General features: G+C 44.7%; 1 protein-coding gene across 1 annotated transcript; it reads right to left on the bottom strand.

The window, feature by feature from the left end:
* Positions 1-2,877: 2,877 nt before the first annotated feature.
* On the bottom strand, positions 2,878-9,787 carry LOC149271557 (acetylcholine receptor subunit beta-like). Its single transcript, XM_089507328.1, has 11 exons — positions 9,688-9,787; positions 9,247-9,386; positions 8,980-9,024; positions 7,652-7,761; positions 7,439-7,547; positions 7,057-7,204; positions 6,679-6,870; positions 6,247-6,470; positions 4,502-4,665; positions 3,413-3,560; positions 2,878-3,018 (listed from the first exon to the last, which is right to left on the bottom strand). The coding sequence occupies exons 1-11, from the start codon at positions 9,785-9,787 to the stop codon at positions 2,878-2,880; spliced, it is 1,521 nt and encodes a 506-aa protein (XP_089363454.1).
* Positions 9,788-20,314: the final 10,527 nt, after the last annotated feature.

Below are 20,314 nucleotides of genomic sequence, written 5' to 3'. Positions count from 1 at the left end.
TATAAAATGTGGAAAAGGGGAGTTATATAAAACGTGGAAAAGGGGAGTTATATAAAACGTGGAAAAGGGGAGTTATATAAAATATGGAAAAGAGGAGTTATATAAAATATGGAAAAGAGGAGTTATATAAAATATGGAAAAGGGGAGTTATATAAAATATGGAAAAGGGGAGTTATATAAAATATGGAAAAGGGGAGTTATATAAAATGTGGAAAAGAGGAGTTATATAAAATGTGGAAAAGGGGAGTTATATAAAATGTGGAAAAGGGGAGTTATATAAAATGTGGAAAAGGGGAGTTATATAAAACATGGAAAAGGGGAGTTATATAAAATATGGAAAAGGGGAGTTATATAAAATGTGGAAAAGAGGAGTTATATAAAATGTGGAAAAGGGGAGTTATATAAAACGTGGAAAAGGGGAGTTATATAAAACGTGGAAAAGGGGAGTTATATAAAACGTGGAAAAGGGGAGTTATATAAAATATGGAAAAGAGGAGTTATATAAAATGTGGAAAAGGGGAGTTATATAAAATATGGAAAAGAGGAGTTATATAAAATATGGAAAAGGGGAGTTATATAAAATATGGAAAAGGGGAGTTATATAAAATGTGGAAAAGGGGAGTTATATAAAATGTGGAAAAGGGAAGTTATATAAAATGTGGAAAAGGGGAGTTATATAAAACGTGGAAAAGGGGAGTTATATAAAATATGGAAAAGGGGAGTTATATAAAATGTGGAAAAGAGGAGTTATATGAAATGTGGAAAAGGGGAGTTATATAAAACGTGGAAAAGGGGAGTTATATAAAACGTGGAAAAGGGGAGTTATATAAAATATGGAAAAGAGGAGTTATATAAAATGTGGAAAAGGGGAGTTATATAAAATATGGAAAAGAGGAGTTATATAAAATATGGAAAAGGGGAGTTATATAAAATATGGAAAAGGGGAGTTATATAAAATGTGGAAAAGGGGAGTTATATAAAATATGGAAAAGGGGAGTCATATAAAATATGGAAAAGGGGAGTTAAGGTTTAACAAACATGGGTAAAAAATAAAAATATTTTAGTCCTTAGGTCATAAAAAAATAAACACCACTGGGCCTGAATCTTGGGATCCAGAAATTTTTTTTACTCTTTTTTTTTTAAATCATTTTTACTATTTTGATTATCTCTGTATTTGCTTTTTTCTCCCGGCCAATTGGAATTTTCTGGCCTTTAATTTTAAGAAACTTATTATTCTTTTCACTTGATTTTTGTCTGCAGAATCTGGATTTATGTCGGCAGGAACCATCTGGGCCTCAGAACGCCGGTGTATTATTCTGAATTTCAGCCATTTTTTGGTGACATTAAGTTTATTTTATTTTTTATGACGGCTTGTGAGACGGCAGCTGATAACCCAAAAACATGGTGTAAAAAGGTATTTTTATCGGTCATTTTTGGCTATTTTTCCGAAGTTTTATATTTTTTTGTGTCTATTAAAAATCTCACTAATAATCTGTTTATTATTATTATTGTAATTATTATTATTAAAGTGCAGATATATCGGAGGGCTCGTCTGATTAAATTGTTGCGTTTAGTACAGCGAGATATAGCGGCCTCTAGTTATTGCATCGCGGGTTTTTGTTTGTTGGTGCCATGGTGGAAATCTTGGCCATCATTAACGTGCCGTATATATAAGTCTTTTGTGTCCTCTATAATGCGATACTTTGTGGTCTGATCTTTGTGAGCTGTTACTGACGGTGATGGCATCGTCATAGCGATACGGCTATGACGACCAGTTAACTATTTACAACCCCTGCTTCTTATGATTTCTGTCCTGATGAAGACCTGGGTCGAAGCGTTGGCATCACATCAGACACGTGGTTTCACTTGTTCCTGTTATTATCTGACTCTTACGGACACATCCCGGTGATTCATTCTGTGGCTGTCTGGAAATGCAGACCCTATTGGCTGTTGCTGTATCAGTCACAGTGATGTCATCGTAACGCGTCGTGCTGCAGCTGACGGCGGTTTCTTTACATTGCAGGTGCCCCCGACATGCTGATTCACTCGCTTCGCTTTCTATAGGTCCCTTATGGCACCGTTGGGCATTTGTCTTCTCAAGGGGCAGAAAGTGGGTAGCTATGTCTTGGCCCTTACATAGTGTCAGCTCCTCTATGCCCCCGGGCAGTCCTTAATTCAGGGTAAAAGTGGCAGCTGTCCAGGGCCAAAGCCCAGTTAAGGGGCCCATTGGGCTCCATCAACATGTGCCCTCAGGGCGGAGATCCGTTCAGCCACCGCCAGGGTATGAAGTCATAAATGACTGCCCAGACCTCCACCAGTACACCATCAACAGGTGTGACTGTGGCCCTCGGAGGCCGCCCCTGCCAGACACGTTCCTGATGTCTGATCGCCCGTTGCCTCCATGATTGTCCTCGTCTCATGTTCCTGCCCCTTTGCCTCCACTCACGACCTCTGCTACTCTTTGACTTGTTCTTTGATATCATTAACGGGGGGTCTCGCCAGCTAGGGAGCACCCTATCAGGGGTAAGGGCATCAGCAGAGGGTCTGCGTCCTCCTGGGTGGGGGTGCTGGGGGTGAAGATCTGCCGGGGGGGCGTCTGGTCTGACCGTGGATACCAAGATGCATCATTTTCACAATCCAATGAAAAATCATAAAAAACATCTTTATTGAGCCAAATACAGGAGGGGAATGGAAATGAGCCAAACGGGGGACGGGGAGGAATTATCGGGTTTCGGGGTCACACTTATTCATAGGCTCTGCGGCTGCCATTAATAATTTACGAAATAAGGGGCTTTGTTTGTGAAGAGGAAGGGCCGGTGCGGCGGGTTTCAGGACCCTTTTATTTAGCAATATTTGGGGCTTTTGTGTGGGTGTTTCTCAGGGGAAGGGGGTATCCGGGGGCAGGTTGTAGCTGGCGTCCAGGAAAATGGTGAGCGTCCCGAGACTGGTGAATGTGATGAACGTCCAGAGGAAGAGACGGTCAACAACCATGGCTACGTACTGCCAGTCCTCCTTCAACTGGGGGGGGGGAGAGAGGGAGAGAGAGATGGGGGTTAATTAAACCAGATCTAGAGGGAGCCCTGACCGCTCAACCCTGAAAATGTCTACTTAATCCCTGCAGAGCATCCCAAGCTCTGACCCGCCTGCAGAGTGTCACCCCCTTCAATCACCTGCAATGCATTTCTGTGATCGATCTCTGTGATCAGTCCTTCTCCTGGGGAACATCACCCCCTGGTCTATCCCTGCAGAGATCCCTCCTCGTCTTCCCCCAATCAGAGCATCTCCCCAATCTATTGCTGCAAAGCATGGCCCCATGATCTACACCTGCAGAGGGTCACTCCTCGCCCTCTCCCTGCAGAGGGTCACTCCTCGCCCTCTCCCTGCAGAGGGTCACTCCTCGCCCTGCACTCACCGCATCGTAGTCCTCTTGTTCTTGCAGCTGCTGAGCGAGGTATCTGATCGCACTGACGGCCGTCTGCAGGTCTGGGGGGAGAGCGAGGCCGAGGCTGGGACCCTCCAGAAACCACCTCATATCCCGGGAGAAAGCGTCTGCGTGATACCTGCCGGGAGAGAGAGGCGCTCAGTGCCGCTATACTCCACGCAGAGTGTGTTCACTAGATACAGCCCGCACCTATACATTCACCTATAGACGGCTGCTTCACAGAAAAATACCCCTCACCTCACAGATCGCCGGGGGTGCGCGGGGAGGGCAGGTGCTGCATAGATGCCCCTCCAAGGGCATTCATACCGCATAAAACATTTTGGGTGAAGAAACCTTTTCTGGATAACTGAATTAGATTGCAAGTTTTCAAGGTTCTTTTTTCGGGTAAATTGTACAGATAACATACGCATGAAGAGTAGACCTAAGTGGTCTCAAGAGCTTGCAATCTAACGCAGTTCCGTTACCCAATAAAGGCATGTCTTAAAGCCATGTAACACGGGATGCATATAAGCATAGCGTGTGGACAATAACCTTGGTTTTTTTAGGTATTCTCCATATCTTTCCAATAGACTTCAAATTCATAACATTTTAAAACTTGCCAGTTTTGTCTCTTCGTACGAATGTCTGAAAACTCCCACGTTCTCTCAATGCCTCCCTACCCTCTCCGTGTCTCCGCTTCTCCTTTTTTCTCCGCTGATTGTTCTCCCTTTCCTCGCTGATGTAGTACTTCGGGAACACGGAGGAGCCTCGGCGCGCACCGCCGGGGCCGCCACCCCCCCCCAACGGAATTACTACACCAGACCGGGAGAACGCCACGGAGAACCGGGCCAACCGGACCACCAGAGAAGAACCGGAGAACAGTGGAGTGAAGGAGAAGTGGAGAAGGTAGAGAGACTCTGACAGACAGAGTGAGAGAGAGTGAGGGACAACGAATTTCCGAAAAAGCCCCAGAATTTCTTCCAAAAAGGTCAGGAAATGAAATTCGTTTTCCGAGAACAAATCAGACCAAAAATGAAAAACGTTTTATGCATTCATCCAGAATCCCGTCTCTCCGTGTACCTGTCAGCCTTGGGAAGAATGAAATCGCTTTCTGGCCGGCGGATGAAGTACTCGTCAGCGTGCCGAGGAGCAGAAACGGGCCGAAGCGGCGGGAGCACCGGAAGTGGCGGCTCTGGTTTTGGTCGGCGGATCCAAAGGTATCGAGGAAGTTTAAGGATAAATATCTGAGACATAAAGGAGGAAAATGATGGAAGGAGACGGTATGAGAGGAGGAAAATGATGAAGAAGAACAGTATGAAAGGAGGTAAATGATGGAGGACAGTATGAAAGGAGGTAAATGATGGAAGGAGACAGTATGGAAGGAGGTAAATGATGGAGAAGGACAGTATGAAAGGAGGAAAATGATGGAGAAGGACAGTATGAAAGGAGGAAAATGATGGAGAAGGACAGTATGAAAGGAGGAAAATGATGGAGAAGGACAGTATGAAAGGAGGAAAATGATGGAAGGAGACAGAATGAAAGGAGGAAAATGATGGAAGGAGACAGAATGAAAGGGGGAAAATGATGAAGAAGAACAGTATGAAAGGAGGCAAATGATGGAGAAGGACAGTATGAAAGGAGGAAAATGATGGAAGGAGACAGTATGAGAGGAGGCAAATGATGGAAGGAGACAGAATGAAAGGAGGAAAATGATGGAAGGAGACAGTATGAGAGGAGGCAAATGATGGAAGGAGACAGAATGAAAGGAGGAAAATGATGAAGAAGAACAGTATGAAAGGAGGTAAATGATGGAGAAGGACAGTATGAAAGGAGGAAAATGATGGAAGGAGACAGTATGAGAGGAGGCAAATGATGGAAGGAGACAGAATGAAAGGAGGAAAATGATGAAGAAGAACAGTATGAAAGGAGGAAAATGATGAAGAAGGACAGTATGAAAGGAGGAAAATGATGGAAGGAGACGGAATGAAAGGAGGAAAATGATGGAAGGAGACAGAATGAAAGGAGGAAAATGATGGAAGGAGGTAAATGATGGAGAAGGACAGTATGAAAGGAGGAAAATGATGGAGAAGGACAGTATGAAAGGAGGAAAATGATGGAGAAGGACAGTATGAAAGGAGGAAAATGATGGAAGGAGACAGAATGAAAGGAGGAAAATGATGGAAGGAGACAGAATGAAAGGAGGAAAATGATGAAGAAGAACAGTATGAAAGGAGGTAAATGATGGAGAAGGACAGTATGAAAGGAGGAAAATGATGGAAGGAGACAGTATGAGAGGAGGCAAATGATGGAAGGAGACAGAATGAAAGGAGGAAAATGATGAAGAAGAACAGTATGAAAGGAGGAAAATGATGAAGAAGGACAGTATGAAAGGAGGAAAATGATGGAAGGAGACGGAATGAAAGGAGGAAAATGATGGAAGGAGGTAAATGATGAAGAAGAACAGTATGAAAAGAGGAAAATGATGGAGAAGGACAGTATGAAAGGAGGAAAATGATGGAAGGAGACGGAATGAAAGGAGGAAAATGATGGAAGGAGACCGAATGAAAGGAGGAAAATGATGGAAGGAGACAGTATGAGAGGAGGTAAATGATGGAAAGAGACAGAGTGAGAGGAGGTAAATGATAGAAGGAGGAAAGTGATGGAAAGAGGAAAATGATGGAAGGAGACAGTATGAAAGGAGGCAAATGATGGAGAAACACACTATGAAGTGGAAAAAGATGGAAGAGATGGAGGATTTAGGGGATGAAGTCAGCTCATAGGTACCATAGGTGATAACATCCCACCCGTAGACAGACATGAGTTACCTGCCGCACCCACTGAGGCATGTGGTGCGTGTTGGGGGAGCGGTGATGTAGGTTCAGGACTACAACACTCAGAATGACAGAGAAGGTCACGAGAGTCATAGTGAACATGAGGTAATTAACGATGATGGGAACAGCCAAGGAGGTCTCAGGGACTTTATCAGCCAGAAGCAGCAGAAAGACAGTGAGGGTGAGGAGAGCAAAGATAGACAGAGTCATCTTCTCACCTGAGGAAAGAAGAAAGATCACGGCGTGGGTGATGCTTATGGCTGATTGTAGATGGACGTGTTCACAGCTCACATGTAACAGTCCCTCCGCCATCTCTTATTCCTACTAAAGAGCCAGGTAAGATGTGGAGAGAAGTGAGGGCTTCCCTACCCGGGGGGGGGGGGGAGCACCGGCTCAGACATCTTACTCTAGGATTATGGTTCTAACCTGCGTCCGGGGGAAGGTAGAAGACGAAAATAGCCAGGATGGTGATAAGAATGCAGGGAACGATGACGTTCACGATGTAGAAGAGAGGTTTCCGGCGAATGACCAGGTAAAACGTGATGTCCTCGTAGGACGGGTCTGAAGGGTTTGTGTTCTTGCGGGCCGCGCGGTGACGGATCTCCCACTGGCCGTTCTCTGCGGGATACAAATGCCGTAAGACGTGGACCCCTCGCCTCGCACTGGATACGGCCGCCTCATTGGTCAGTTGAGGTCGATACTGAAAATACGACGCCCACGTCCCGGGCTCCAAGCTCCTCCCATCTACCCCTGACCCGTCGACCCCCAAACATGCCGTTAATGACCTGACGCCCCGTCTCTCACCCTCAAACGTGTTGGGGAAAATCACCGCCTGTTTCACCTCCTCTCCGTTTGCGTCCCTGGGGTGGACGAGCGTCACCTCCTCGGCCGAGTACGTGTTGGACCGGAACACCATGCTGCAGTTCTGCCAGTCGAATGGATAGTACTGGACCTGTGGGGAGAGAACCATTGCCGCTGGTGACCTCTCCAGAACCTGACAGCCTAGAACCGTAGAACTTACATCACATTCTTAACCACTAGGACTGTTACACTGGACACAGTTCTAGAATCCCCCGCTCTGTAACAATAATAACGATACTTTCTCCCAGAACGGGGTCCAGTACCGCTAGACCAACGAGCTCACAGATACCCCTAGGACCCCCACGCTGCCCATCTGGACGCTCACCTCAATGCTGCAGCTGCTGCGGAAGAGGCCCGGGGGCTCCCATGTGACGCTCCCGTCTGCAGTCACTAAAACATCTACATCCAGAGCCATGTCAAACTCACCGTCATTGCTGTGAGAGACGCGAGTCGGGGGATTGGGGAGGAATAAAGAGAGTTACAAAGGGGTAACAGCAGATATTGGGCCCAAATGTTATCTCCCCTACGGCCCCCTCACTTGTTCATGAGGACGATATCTGGTTTCCATACGCTCCCGGAGGATATGCGAAGGGATATAATCCCACTGTGTGCCGCGGGATCCCAAGAGAGGCGGTAATCCATCCAGGCCTGGGAGAAACGGAGATAATGACACGCCGGTACCGTACAGGGAGAGATAATGACACGCCGGTACCGTACAGCGGGAGATAATGACACGCCGGTACCGTACAGCGGAAGATAATGACACGCCGGTACCGTACAGCGGGAGATAATGACACGCCGGTACCGTACAGCGGGAGATAATGACACGCCGGTACCGTACAGCGGGAGATAATGACACGCCGGTACCGTACAGCGGGAGATAATGACACGCCGGTACCGTAAGCGGGAGATAATGACACGCCCGTAACGTACAGCGAGAGATAATGACACGCCGGTACCGTACAGCGGGAGATAATGACACGCCGGTACCGTACAGGGAGAGATAATGACAAGCCGATACCGTACTGGGAGATAATGACACGCCGGTACCATACAGCGGGAGATAATGACACGCCGGTACTTTACAGGGAGAGATAATGACACGCCGGTACCGTACTGGGAGAAAATGACACGCCGGTACCATACAGCGGGAGATAATGACACGCCGGTACCGTACTGGGAGAAAATGACACGCCTGTAACATACAGGGAGAGATAATGACACACCGGTACGGTACAGCGGGAGATAATGACACGCCGGTACCGTACAGAGGAAGATAATGACACGCCGGTACCGTACAGTGGGAGATAATGACACGCCGGTATCGTACTGGGAGATAATGACACGCCGGTACCGTACAGCGGGAGATAATGACACGCCGGTACCGTACAGCGGGGGATAATGACACGCCGGGACCGTACGGCGGGGGATAATGACACGCCGGTACCGTACAGCAGGGGATAATGACACGCCGGTACCGTACAGCAGGGGATAATGACACGCTGGTACCGCACAGCGAGAGATAATGACATGCCGGTACCGTACAGCAGGGGATAATGACACCCCGGTACCGTACTGGGAGATAATGACATGCCGGTACCTTACTGGGAAATAATGACACACCGGTACCGTAAAGCAGGAGATAATGACACACCGGTACCGTACAGAGGGAGATAATGACACGCCGGTACCGTACAGCGGGAGATAACGACACGCCGGTACCGTACAGCAGGGGATAATGACACGCCGGTACCGTACAGCGGGAGATAATGACACACCGGTACCGTACAGCGGGAGATAATGACACACCGGTACCATACAGCGGGAGAAAATGACACACCAGTACCGTACAGCCGTTGTACTCACCAAGTTCAGATATACTTTGGTAGTGAGCTCCTCATTCTTCTCTTTCTATGGAGAGATAGGAGCGAGTGAGAAAGGCTTAGTGATGACCCCTGGGTAGGTTCCCATAATGCACACAGTGATTGCCCAGGGGCTCAGTGATTACCCCCCTAGATGTAGGGTCAGGTGGTGCTATTGTTATGGGGTATATTCCTGGCAACTCTGACCCCGAGACAAAAGAGGGACGCTGCGGCCGTTTCTCACGTTGTACATTAAATGCTTGTTCCTTACCAGACTTATGAGCTGGGACAGGGTCATTCCCACCTGCACGGTCACCTTCTCGCTGTGGGTCCTCGTGGGCCGGACGTTGGCGTTGTAATTTTTGAAGAGCTTGTCTCTGAGCAGCCCTTCAGAGGTATTGGCTCCGGTGCCTGGCAGGGAACATGAAAACGAGTCACAAAGGGTTAATGTTTAGTATCTCTATAACACCATACACTAACACTCACACACTCTACCACCATACACTCACACACTCCAACACCATGCACTCACACTCACACACTCTGACACCATACACTAACACTCACACACTCCCTCTAACACCGTACACTAACACTCACACACTCTAACATCATACACTAACACTCACACACTCAACCACCATACACTAACACTCACACTAACACCATACAGTCACACACTCCCTCTAACACCGTACACTAACACACATACTCTGCTCTGCTGCCTCCAAGACCCTGCCAGTGCAGGGCCACGGGAAGCAATACAGCCGTGTTAGGGTCACGGATAGTGTGATGGTCCCAGTACTACCCATGATGGGGGCTGGAAGTAGTGTTTACAGGGAGTACTGGCTGGGCATGCGCTGATCTCTTGTTTTGCTGTATGTCCTGAGCAAGGGTAACACTGCTGGGAGCAAAGGGTTAAATTTCCATTTACCCTTTAACTGCCTGCACCCAACGCATTAGCCCCAGCAGACAAAGAGTTAAATCAGTTATCTCCCAACATTAACTGACTTCATGCCAACCACCAGAGGGCGGTATAAAGGTGAGCATTAACTCATTCCATGCCAATTCCCAGCAGACAGGGGGTTAAATCGCAAGTACGCACAGTGTTAACCCATTCCCTGCCAATCACCAACAAATTGTTAAATCGTTATTAACCCCAGCATTAACACATTCTATGCCACTCACCAGCAGAGTACGATCGCTACTAAACTCAAGTTAACCCATTCCCTGCCAGAGCAGAGAATAAAATCACGATTAACCCTTGGATTAACCCATTCCTATTCAGAGCACTGAGTAAGTATTCATGCTGTCTACTCCTGAGCCCTTCTCTCCTCCTGATCTCCTCGGTTTACCCTCTCACCACCCTGTCGCTTGCCCCCGGCTAGACCGTCTCCCTGCAGCCCCCTATATTTGCCCCGTCTGCCACCCACCTTGAAGCAGGGTCCCCCAGAGGAGCAGTATCAGGGCTCTTGCAGTCGTCGGCCCCTCCATGTCTCAGTATCTTTGGCTGCAGCTGCCGGATGTGACAGGCAAGGGGGTCTGTGACTGACCCCAGGAAAACACGCTGCAGCTGTCCCTGTCCCAAAATACACACCGACTGCCCCCGGCAGCGCAGCCCCCCCCTTCACTATACATTCCCATATTTACCCCCTATAGGGCACATAAGGTGGGCTTCCGCATACATTCAGTCATTTAATAAACAGTTTAACCCTTACTGTACAGAACCGTAACCGGTAGAATCTGGAGAAAGTGACCCATTTTTAGACACTTTTACCCGGCGTGGTGTAATTAAACAGATCGCTGTGACCTGAGGGGATCTACTGGATCCCAGTGTGACCCAGAGATCCCTGCGCAGGCATTGGCCGCGCGGCTAAACTCTCTTATTACTGAAATAAACGTGTTGAGGAAATGGTTAATAAAGCGGTGAAGAGGCCTAACGGGGCATCAAGGTCACCAAAAGGGGCAAAAGGCCCAGTTATTCAGACCCCCTCCTGACTGGTTAGTAGCAGTGAAGGGGCCCGATAGATTGTAACCTCCTGGGATCAGGGCCGCTCCTCCTATCACGTTGTGGTTAAACTATATACGGTCAGTTTTAACCCCTTAAGGACCGGGCTTATTTTTTCTTTTTGTACCCTTTGGGGCCGTGGCTGTTTTAACCCCTTTGCAGCGCTGGTGTTCAGCTGTCATTTTCTCCTCGCTCATTTACTGAACCCACACAGGTTATATGTTGTTTTTTCAGGACAAGAAGGGCTTTCTTCAGATATCATAGTTTTGATCATATTATCTAATTTCCCATAAAAAAAAACAAAAAAACATGGTGGAATTTTGAAAAAAAACACCTTTCATGACTTTTATTTGAAAAATCTTTTACTCGCCTACAAAAGGAAGTAAAAAAAAAAGCTAAATAAATTCTACTATTCGTCCTGAGTTTAGAAATACCCAATGTTTTTATGTTTTTTTGGAAGTTATTGGGCAATAAGTACAAGCAGCTTCTTATGATTTCCAAATCCGGTCATTCTGCCTCCATCTCCTCTTTGGAACATCGTTGAAGCCGGATACTTCAATTTAACCCATTCAAACCATATATTTATGAAAACTAGACACCGCAAAGTATTTCAAACGCTGGTATTTTAACCCTTTCCATGCAACAGTTTGTGGTAGTTTGTTTTTTTTGTATTTTTTTCACACAAATTTAGCACTTGATCAAAATAATAAACTTTATTTTTTATTTTAGTTATTTTATTATTTTTTGGACTTTTTTGGTTTTTTTACATGTTGCTGGTACTGGATGGTTCCTCTGGTGACATCACGGCATAATAATTTTTATATGTTAGCACATGTTTGGGGTTTTTAAGCAATTTTTTTTCCATTATTTTTAGAATACGGTATTTTACTAATCACAGTGATTAGAAAGCTGGGCTCCGTTGACTTGCAGGGTTGAGTGCAGTACCTGTATTTAACCTGCAAGTGGAGCCAGAGTTCTCTAGAGGGTCTGGAGAGACTCTCCTGAGGATTCTTTTCAACTTGATTGTTTTTTTTTAAGGGCGCCACCATCTTGCGAGTGGCAGAATCACTGGCAGTGGTGGTTGTGTCGCTGAATGTCTCCTGATCGAGGAATTTTAGCGACACCATTGAAGTTTAAGAGGTGATCGTTGATCGCCTCCTAAACTCTTTTTAAACAGGCAGCCGCCGTCATACACTGGGGAGGGGCCACCGGGCCAGACACGGCCCCTGATGCCGATCTCGGCGTTACAGCGAGGAAAGGAATCGTGAAGCTTATTTAATTTAATGACGGTTTGGGACCGTCAAAGGTCGTTAAGGGGTTAATGTTATCGTTCATTTTCACTCTCCCCGTTGTAACAGCTCTACGGTATCTGCTGGCGCTATATAAATAAACGTCATACTCCGCAGCGCTGTACAATGTGTTATTATTATTTATATATCGCCGTCATACTCCGCAGCGCTGTACAATGTGTGTTATTATTATTTATATATCGCCGTCATACTCCGCAGCGCTGTACAATGTGTGTTATTATTATTATTTATATATCGCCGTCATACTCCGCAGCGCTGTACAATGTGTTATTATTATTATTTATATATCGCCGTCATACTCCGCAGCGCTGTACAATGTGTTATTATTATTATTTATATATCGCCGTCATACTCCGCAGCGCTGTACAATGTGTTATTATTATTATTTATATATCGCTGTCATACTCCGCAGCGCTGTACAATGTGTTATTATTATTATTTATATATCGCCGTCATACTCCGCAGCGCTGTACAATGTGTGTTATTATTATTTATATATCGCCGTCATACTCCGCAGCGCTGTACAATGTGTGTTGTTATTATTATTTATATATCGCCGTCATACTCCGCAGCGCTGTACAATGTGTGTTATTATTATTTATATATCGCCGTCATACTCCGCAGCGCTGTACAATGTGTTATTATTATTATTTATATATCGCCGCCATACTCCGCAGCGCTGTACAATGTGTGTTATTATTTATATATCGCCGTCATACTCCGCAGCGCTGTACAATGTGTTATTATTATTATTTATATATCGCCGTCATACTCCGCAGCGCTGTACAATGTGTGTTATTATTATTTATATATCGCCGTCATACTCCGCAGCGCTGTACAATGTGTGTTGTTATTATTATTTATATATCGCCGTCATACTCCGCAGCGCTGTACAATGTGTGTTATTATTATTTATATATCGCCGTCATACTCCGCAGCGCTGTACAATGTGTTATTATTATTATTTATATATCGCCGCCATACTCCGCAGCGCTGTACAATGTGTGTTATTATTTATATATCGCCGTCATACTCCGCAGCGCTGTACAATGTGTTATTATTATTATTTATATATCGCCGTCATACTCCGCAGCGCTGTACAATGTGTGTTATTATTATTTATATATCGTCGTCATACTCCGCAGCGCTGTACAATGTGTGTTATTATTTATATATCGCCGTCATACTCCGCAGCGCTGTACAATGTGTGTTATTATTATTTATATATCGCCGTCATACTCCGCAGCGCTGTACAATGTGTGTTGTTATTATTATTTATATATCGACGTCATACTCCGCAGCGCTGTACAATGTGTGTTGTTATTATTATTTATATATCGCCGTCATTCTCTGCAGCGCTGTACAATGTGTGTTATTATTATTTATATATCGCCGTCATACTCCGCAGCGCTGTACAATGTGTTATTATTATTTATATATCGCCGTCATACTCCGCAGCGCTGTACAATGTGTGTTGTTATTATTATTTATATATCGCCGTCATACTCCGCAGCGCTGTACAATGTGTGTTATTATTATTTATATATCGCCATCATACGCCGCAGCGCTGTATAATGTGTGTTATTATTATTTATATATCGCCGTCATACTCCGCTGCGCTGTACAATGTGAGTTATTATTTATATATCGCCGTCATACTCCGCAGCGCTGTACAATGTATGTTATTATTATTTATATATCACCGTCATACTCCGCAGCGCTGTACAATGTGTTATTATTATTTATATATCACCCTCATACTCTGCAGCGCTGTACAATGTGTGTTATTATTACTATTTATATATCGCCGGCATACTCCGTGGCGTTGTACAATGTGTGTTGTTATAATTATTTATATATCGCCGTCATACTCCGCAGCGCTGTACAATGTGTGTTATTATTATTATTTATATATCGCCGTCATACTCCGCAGCGCTGTACAATGTGTTATTATTATTATTTATATATCGCCGTCATACTCCGCAGCGCTGTACAATGTGTGTTGTTATTATTATTTATATATCGCCGTCATACTCCGCAGCGCTGTACAATGTGTGTTGTTATTATTATTTATATATCGCCGTCATACTCCGCAGCGCTGTACAATGTGTGTTATTATTATTTATATATCTCCGCCATACTCCGCAGCGCTGTACAATGTGTGTTATTATTATTTATATATCGCCGTCATACTCCGCAGCGCTGTACAATGTGCTATTATTATTTATATATCGCCGTCATACTCCGCAGCGCTGTACAATGTATGTTGTTATTATTATTTATATATCGCCGTCATTCTCTGCAGCGCTGTACAATGTGTGTTATTATTATTTATATATCACCGTCATACTCCGCAGCGCTGTACAATGTGTTATTATTATTTATATATCGCCGTCATACTCCGCAGCGCTGTACAATGTGTGTTATTATTATTTATATATCGCCATCATACTCCGCAGCGCTGTACAATGTGTGTTATTATTATTTATATATCGCCGTCATTCTCTGCAGCGCTGTACAATGTGTTATTATTATTTATATATCACCGTCATACTCCGCGGCGCTGTACAATGTGTGTTATTATTATTTATATATCACCGTCATACTCCGCAGCGCTGTACAATGTGTGTTATTATTATTTATATATCACCGTCATACTCCGCAGCGCTGTACAATGTGTGTTATTATTTATATATCGCCGTCATACTCCGCAGCGCTGTACAATGTGTTATTATTATTTATATATCGCCGTCATACTCCGCAGCGCTGTACAATGTGTTATTATTATTATTATTTATATATCACCGTCATACTCCGCAGCGCTGTACAATGTGTGTTATTATTATTTATATATCGCCGTCATACTCCGCTGCGCTGTACAATGTGAGTTATTATTTATATATCGCCGTCATACTCCGCAGCGCTGTACAATGTATGTTATTATTATTTATATATCACCGTCATACTCCGCAGCGCTGTACAATGTGTTATTATTATTATTATTTATATATCGCCGTCATACTCCGCAGCGCTGTACAATGTGTTATTATTATTTATATATCACCCTCATACTCTGCAGCGCTGTACAATGTGTGTTATTATTACTATTTATATATCGCCGGCATACTCCGTGGCGTTGTACAATGTGTGTTGTTATAATTATTTATATATCGCCGTCATACTCCGCAGCGCTGTACAATGTGTGTTATTATTATTATTTATATATCGCCGTCATACTCCGCAGCGCTGTACAATGTGTTATTATTATTTATATATCGCCGTCATACTCCGCAGCGCTGTACAATGTGTTATTATTATTTATATATCGCCGTCATACTCCGCAGCGCTGTACAATGTGTGTTATTATTATTTATATATCGCCGTCCTACTCCGCAGCGCTGTACAATGTGTTATTATTATTTATATATCGCCGTCATACTCCGCAGCGCTGTACAATGTGTGTTATTATTATTTATATATCGCCGTCATACTCCGCAGCGCTGTACAATGTGTTATTATTATTATTTATATATCGCCGTCATACTCCGCAGCGCTGTACAATGTGTTATTATTATTATTTATATATCGCCGTCATACTCCGCAGCGCTGTACAATGTGTGTTATTATTATTTATATATCGCCGTCCTACTCCGCAGCGCTGTACAATGTGTTATTATTATTATTTATATATCGCCGTCATACTCCGCAGCGCTGTACAATGTGTGTTATTATTATTTATATATCGCCGTCATACTCCGCAGCGCTGTACAATGTGTGTTATTATTTATATATCGCCGTCCTACTCCGCAGCGCTGTACAATGTGTTATTATTATTTATATATCGCCGTCATACTCCGCAGCGCTGTACAATGTGTGTTATTATTACTATTTATATATCGCCGGCATACTCCGTGGCGTTGTACAATGTGTGTTGTTATAATTATTTATATATCGCCGTCATACTCCGCAGCGCTGTACAATGTGTGTTATTATTATTTATATATCGCCGTCATACTCCGCAGCGCTGTACAATGTGTTATTATTATTATTTATATATCGCCGTCATACTCCGCAGCGCTGTACAATGTGTTATTATTATTATTTATATATCGCCGTCATACTCCGCAGCGCTGTACAATGTGTGTTATTATTATTTATATATCGCCGTCCTACTCCGCAGCGCTGTACAATGTGTTATTATTATTTATATATCGCCGTCATACTCCGCAGCGCTGTACAATGTGTGTTATTATTATTTATATATCGCCGTCATACTCCGCAGCGCTGTACAATGTGTTATTATTATTATTTATATATCGCCGTCATACTCCGCAGCGCTGTACAATGTGTTATTATTATTATTTATATATCGCCGTCATACTCCGCAGCGCTGTACAATGTGTGTTATTATTATTTATATATCGCCGTCCTACTCCGCAGCGCTGTACAATGTGTTATTATTATTATTTATATATCGCCGTCATACTCCGCAGCGCTGTACAATGTGTGTTATTATTATTTATATATCGCCGTCATACTCCGCAGCGCTGTACAATGTGTGTTATTATTTATATATCGCCGTCCTACTCCGCAGCGCTGTACAATGTGTTATTATTATTTATATATCGCCGTCATACTCCGCAGCGCTGTACAATGTGTGTTATTATTACTATTTATATATCGCCGGCATACTCCGTGGCGTTGTACAATGTGTGTTGTTATAATTATTTATATATCGCCGTCATACTCCGCAGCGCTGTACAATGTGTGTTATTATTATTTATATATCGCCGTCATACTCCGCAGCGCTGTACAATGTGTTATTATTATTATTTATATATCGCCGTCATACTCCGCAGCGCTGTACAATGTGTATTATTATTTATATATCGCCGTCATACTCCGCAGCGCTGTACAATGTGTGTTATTATTATTTATATATCGCCGTCCTACTCCGCAGCGCTGTACAATGTGTTATTATTATTTATATATCGCCGTCATACTCCGCAGCGCTGTACAATGTGTGTTATTATTATTTATATATCGCCGTCATACTCCGCAGCGCTGTACAATGTGTTATTATTATTATTTATATATCGCCGTCATACTCCGCAGCGCTGTACAATGTGTTATTATTATTATTTATATATCGCCGTCATACTCCGCAGCGCTGTACAATGTGTGTTATTATTATTTATATATCGCCGTCCTACTCCGCAGCGCTGTACAATGTGTTATTATTATTATTTATATATCGCCGTCATACTCCGCAGCGCTGTACAATGTGTGTTATTATTATTTATATATCGCCGTCATACTCCGCAGCGCTGTACAATGTGTTATTATTATTTATATATCGCCGTCATACTCCGCAGCGCTGTACAATGTGTTATTATTATTATTTATATATCGCCGTCATACTCCGCAGCGCTGTACAATGTGTTATTATTATTATTATTTATATATCGCCGTCATACTCAGCAGCGCTGTACAATGTGTGTTATTATTATTTATATATCACCGTCATACTCCGCAGCGCTGTACAATGTGTGTTATTATTACTATTTATATATCGCCATCATACTCTGTGGCGTTGTACGGGGATTTGGGGTAAGAGTCTCCGCATTACTGATTTTTATAAACTTTACACAGATTTCTGGCGGGGATGACGCGTCTGATGATGTCATTGATCGCCTGTAATCAGAGACACCCTCGTTTTCTTTCTCCCGTGGCCCGGGGGCCGCACCTGGCATGTATGTTACACGCGTGCAGTTACATTAGGAGCGAAATAATTCAGGGATAGGATCTGATCAGACACCCTGCGTGTGCTGGAAGTAAATGGTTGCGCAGGATGCTGGTAGTGCGGCGGCCCCCGTGTGCTGCGGCCCCCCGGTCTGCGTTCCTCCATTGAGTGGGCCGGTTTAGAGGTCTGTAGGACGGGCGCTCTGTGTCTGCAGGGGAGGAAGTAGGAGGGAGTTTGACAAAAATACAGCCCAGAGCTCAACAGAGCAGCAGAGAGTAGCTGAGAGAGCACGAAAGAGGTGAGTGCCACTCACACAGCATGCACACTCCACTCACAGAGCACGCACACTCAACTCAAAGCACATGCAGTCACACTCAACTCACACAGCATTTACAGTGCACTCACACAGCACAAACAGTCTGCTCACCCAGCACGTACACTCCACTCACTCAATATGTACACTGCACTCACACATGTACACTGCACTCACTCAATATGTACACTGCACTCACACATGTACACTGCACTCACTCAATATGTACACTGCACTCACACATGTACACTGCACTCACTCAATATGTACACTCCACTCACTCAATATGTACACTGCCCTTACATATACACTCTACTCACTCAATATGTACACTGCACTCACGCATGTACACTCCACTTACTTAATATGTACACTGCACTCACACATGTACACTCCACTCATACACGTGTACACGACGCACACAGAGCAGGCAGGCTTTGCCAAACTCACCCCCCCCTGTTAAGTTTCGTTTCTCTTTCTGGTTTTGTTTCCTCTGCTGCGCTTTACATACTGGGCACTCAGGGGAGTCACTCGGGGGAGTCACTCGTATGACATCATCACAAATATCCAAAGGGTTTAATAACACATGTAACCCCTGGGATAGAGACAAAGATATAAAGACCCCCCTCCGAGTCCTGCACCAGTCACAAGCAGGGTTACTGGTGATCTCTTTATTGGGGTGATGGCCCTTTAAGAGTTTTCTTTCCCAAACAGTTTTTTTTCTGTGAAGGTCGCGCATGACGAAGGCCCAAATCCTGGCTCTAATAACAGTCTCTATGGAAACCGTGACTGGTCAGGAGGTAAAGATATTCTGAATGGAGTCACCTGTATTCAAGCAGGGATTCCAGCTGTGATATAGCAGAGGGAAAAGAGACAATTGGGATCATCGGATATCATTAAATCAGAGGAGAATATGAAGTCATATCCAATCTGTGTGACCCTGAGAATCTGCCCCTTCACCCCAAGACCCAGAGACTGGGGTAAAAACCATGAGACTCCGCCCATTCACCATTAAAAGTCTTAACTGATTTTTTGAAGGACTGGAGACGAGGGGAGAGTTGGCTCATCTGGGGCCGGGCAGCCCTAGAGAAGTCTTGTGTAGGAGTACGAGAGGTAGGGCAGAGGGCAGATGAGGACCCCGGGTAGGAGGGTAGTTGGGGACATGTGAAGATATGTAGGTAGAGGAACCGCCATGGGAGGAAGCCTCAATCTGCATCGGACTTCCTGCGCTCTAAACTCATTCCCATCACTCTAAACCCATGCCACCTCCCTTATGTCCTCACTGTCTCACTGTGGACCACCTTCTTCTCCTCGAAACCCTTCACGATGTTGGTCTCTGCTGTGGTTCCCTCTGTTACACGGCCTGAACCCAGGAGAATGGCTGAAGAGCAGCCATTCGTTCAGCAAACACTGCGGGACCCAGGGAAAAAAAAGCAACAGGAAGCCCCACCCCTGCGGATCCACTGCGCACCGCACCCCGTATCTCCCTCTGAGCTTCTCTTTCCCCCACCTCCTCTCCCGATCACACTCCTGTTGTCTTGTGCAGAAGATGACTACAATCAGCACTCAGCCAGGCGTGGTCACCACGCAGGTGATGTCTGTGGAGCCGGGGTCCCGATGGATGACAGACATGTGCGACTGCTGCGATGACTGCGGAATCTGTGAGTGACGGGTTGGTACTGCGGGGTAATAAAGACGGCGCTATAACTGTCTCAGGACAGACAGGGAAACGCGCGTGGACAGGCCAGGCTGTATTCACTAAGCTGGGAGTCTGCTGTGTACCTGGCCCTGTATAATGTATAGTCAAAAGCTGTAAGCATATTAGCGGGGTGTGTATTAATTAACCCTTACTTTACTGAATTGCCTCCCCTCCCCTGACTTTGCCCTTGGTCCCTCAGGTTGCTGCGCATTGTGGTGCTTCCCGTGCATGATGTGCAATACAGTCAGTGAATTTGGGGAGTGCAT

This window comes from Sceloporus occidentalis, unplaced genomic scaffold (assembly GCF_023333645.1).
Source record: "Sceloporus occidentalis isolate IW3139 unplaced genomic scaffold, rSceOcc1.0.p SCAF_494, whole genome shotgun sequence".
NCBI classification, from domain to species: Eukaryota; Metazoa; Chordata; class Lepidosauria; order Squamata; family Phrynosomatidae; genus Sceloporus; species Sceloporus occidentalis.
Note: the sequence above shows the minus strand (reverse complement) of the source record. Positions and strands in the feature narration are given on the sequence as shown.

Excerpts from the sequence above, each read along its gene's own strand:
- LOC149271557 (XM_089507328.1), bottom strand. The coding sequence starts at position 9,787 with ATGGGTAGTACTGGGACCATCACACTATCCGTGACCCTAACACGGCTG. Across the intron at positions 9,387-9,687 it reads CTTGGAGGCAGCAGAGCAGA|GCACCGGAGCCAATACCTCT; the intron begins GTATGTGTGTTA and ends GTTCCCTGCCAG. Across the intron at positions 3,019-3,412 it reads AACAAGAGGACTACGATGCG|TTGAAGGAGGACTGGCAGTA; the intron begins GTGAGTGCAGGG and ends CCCCCCCCCCAG.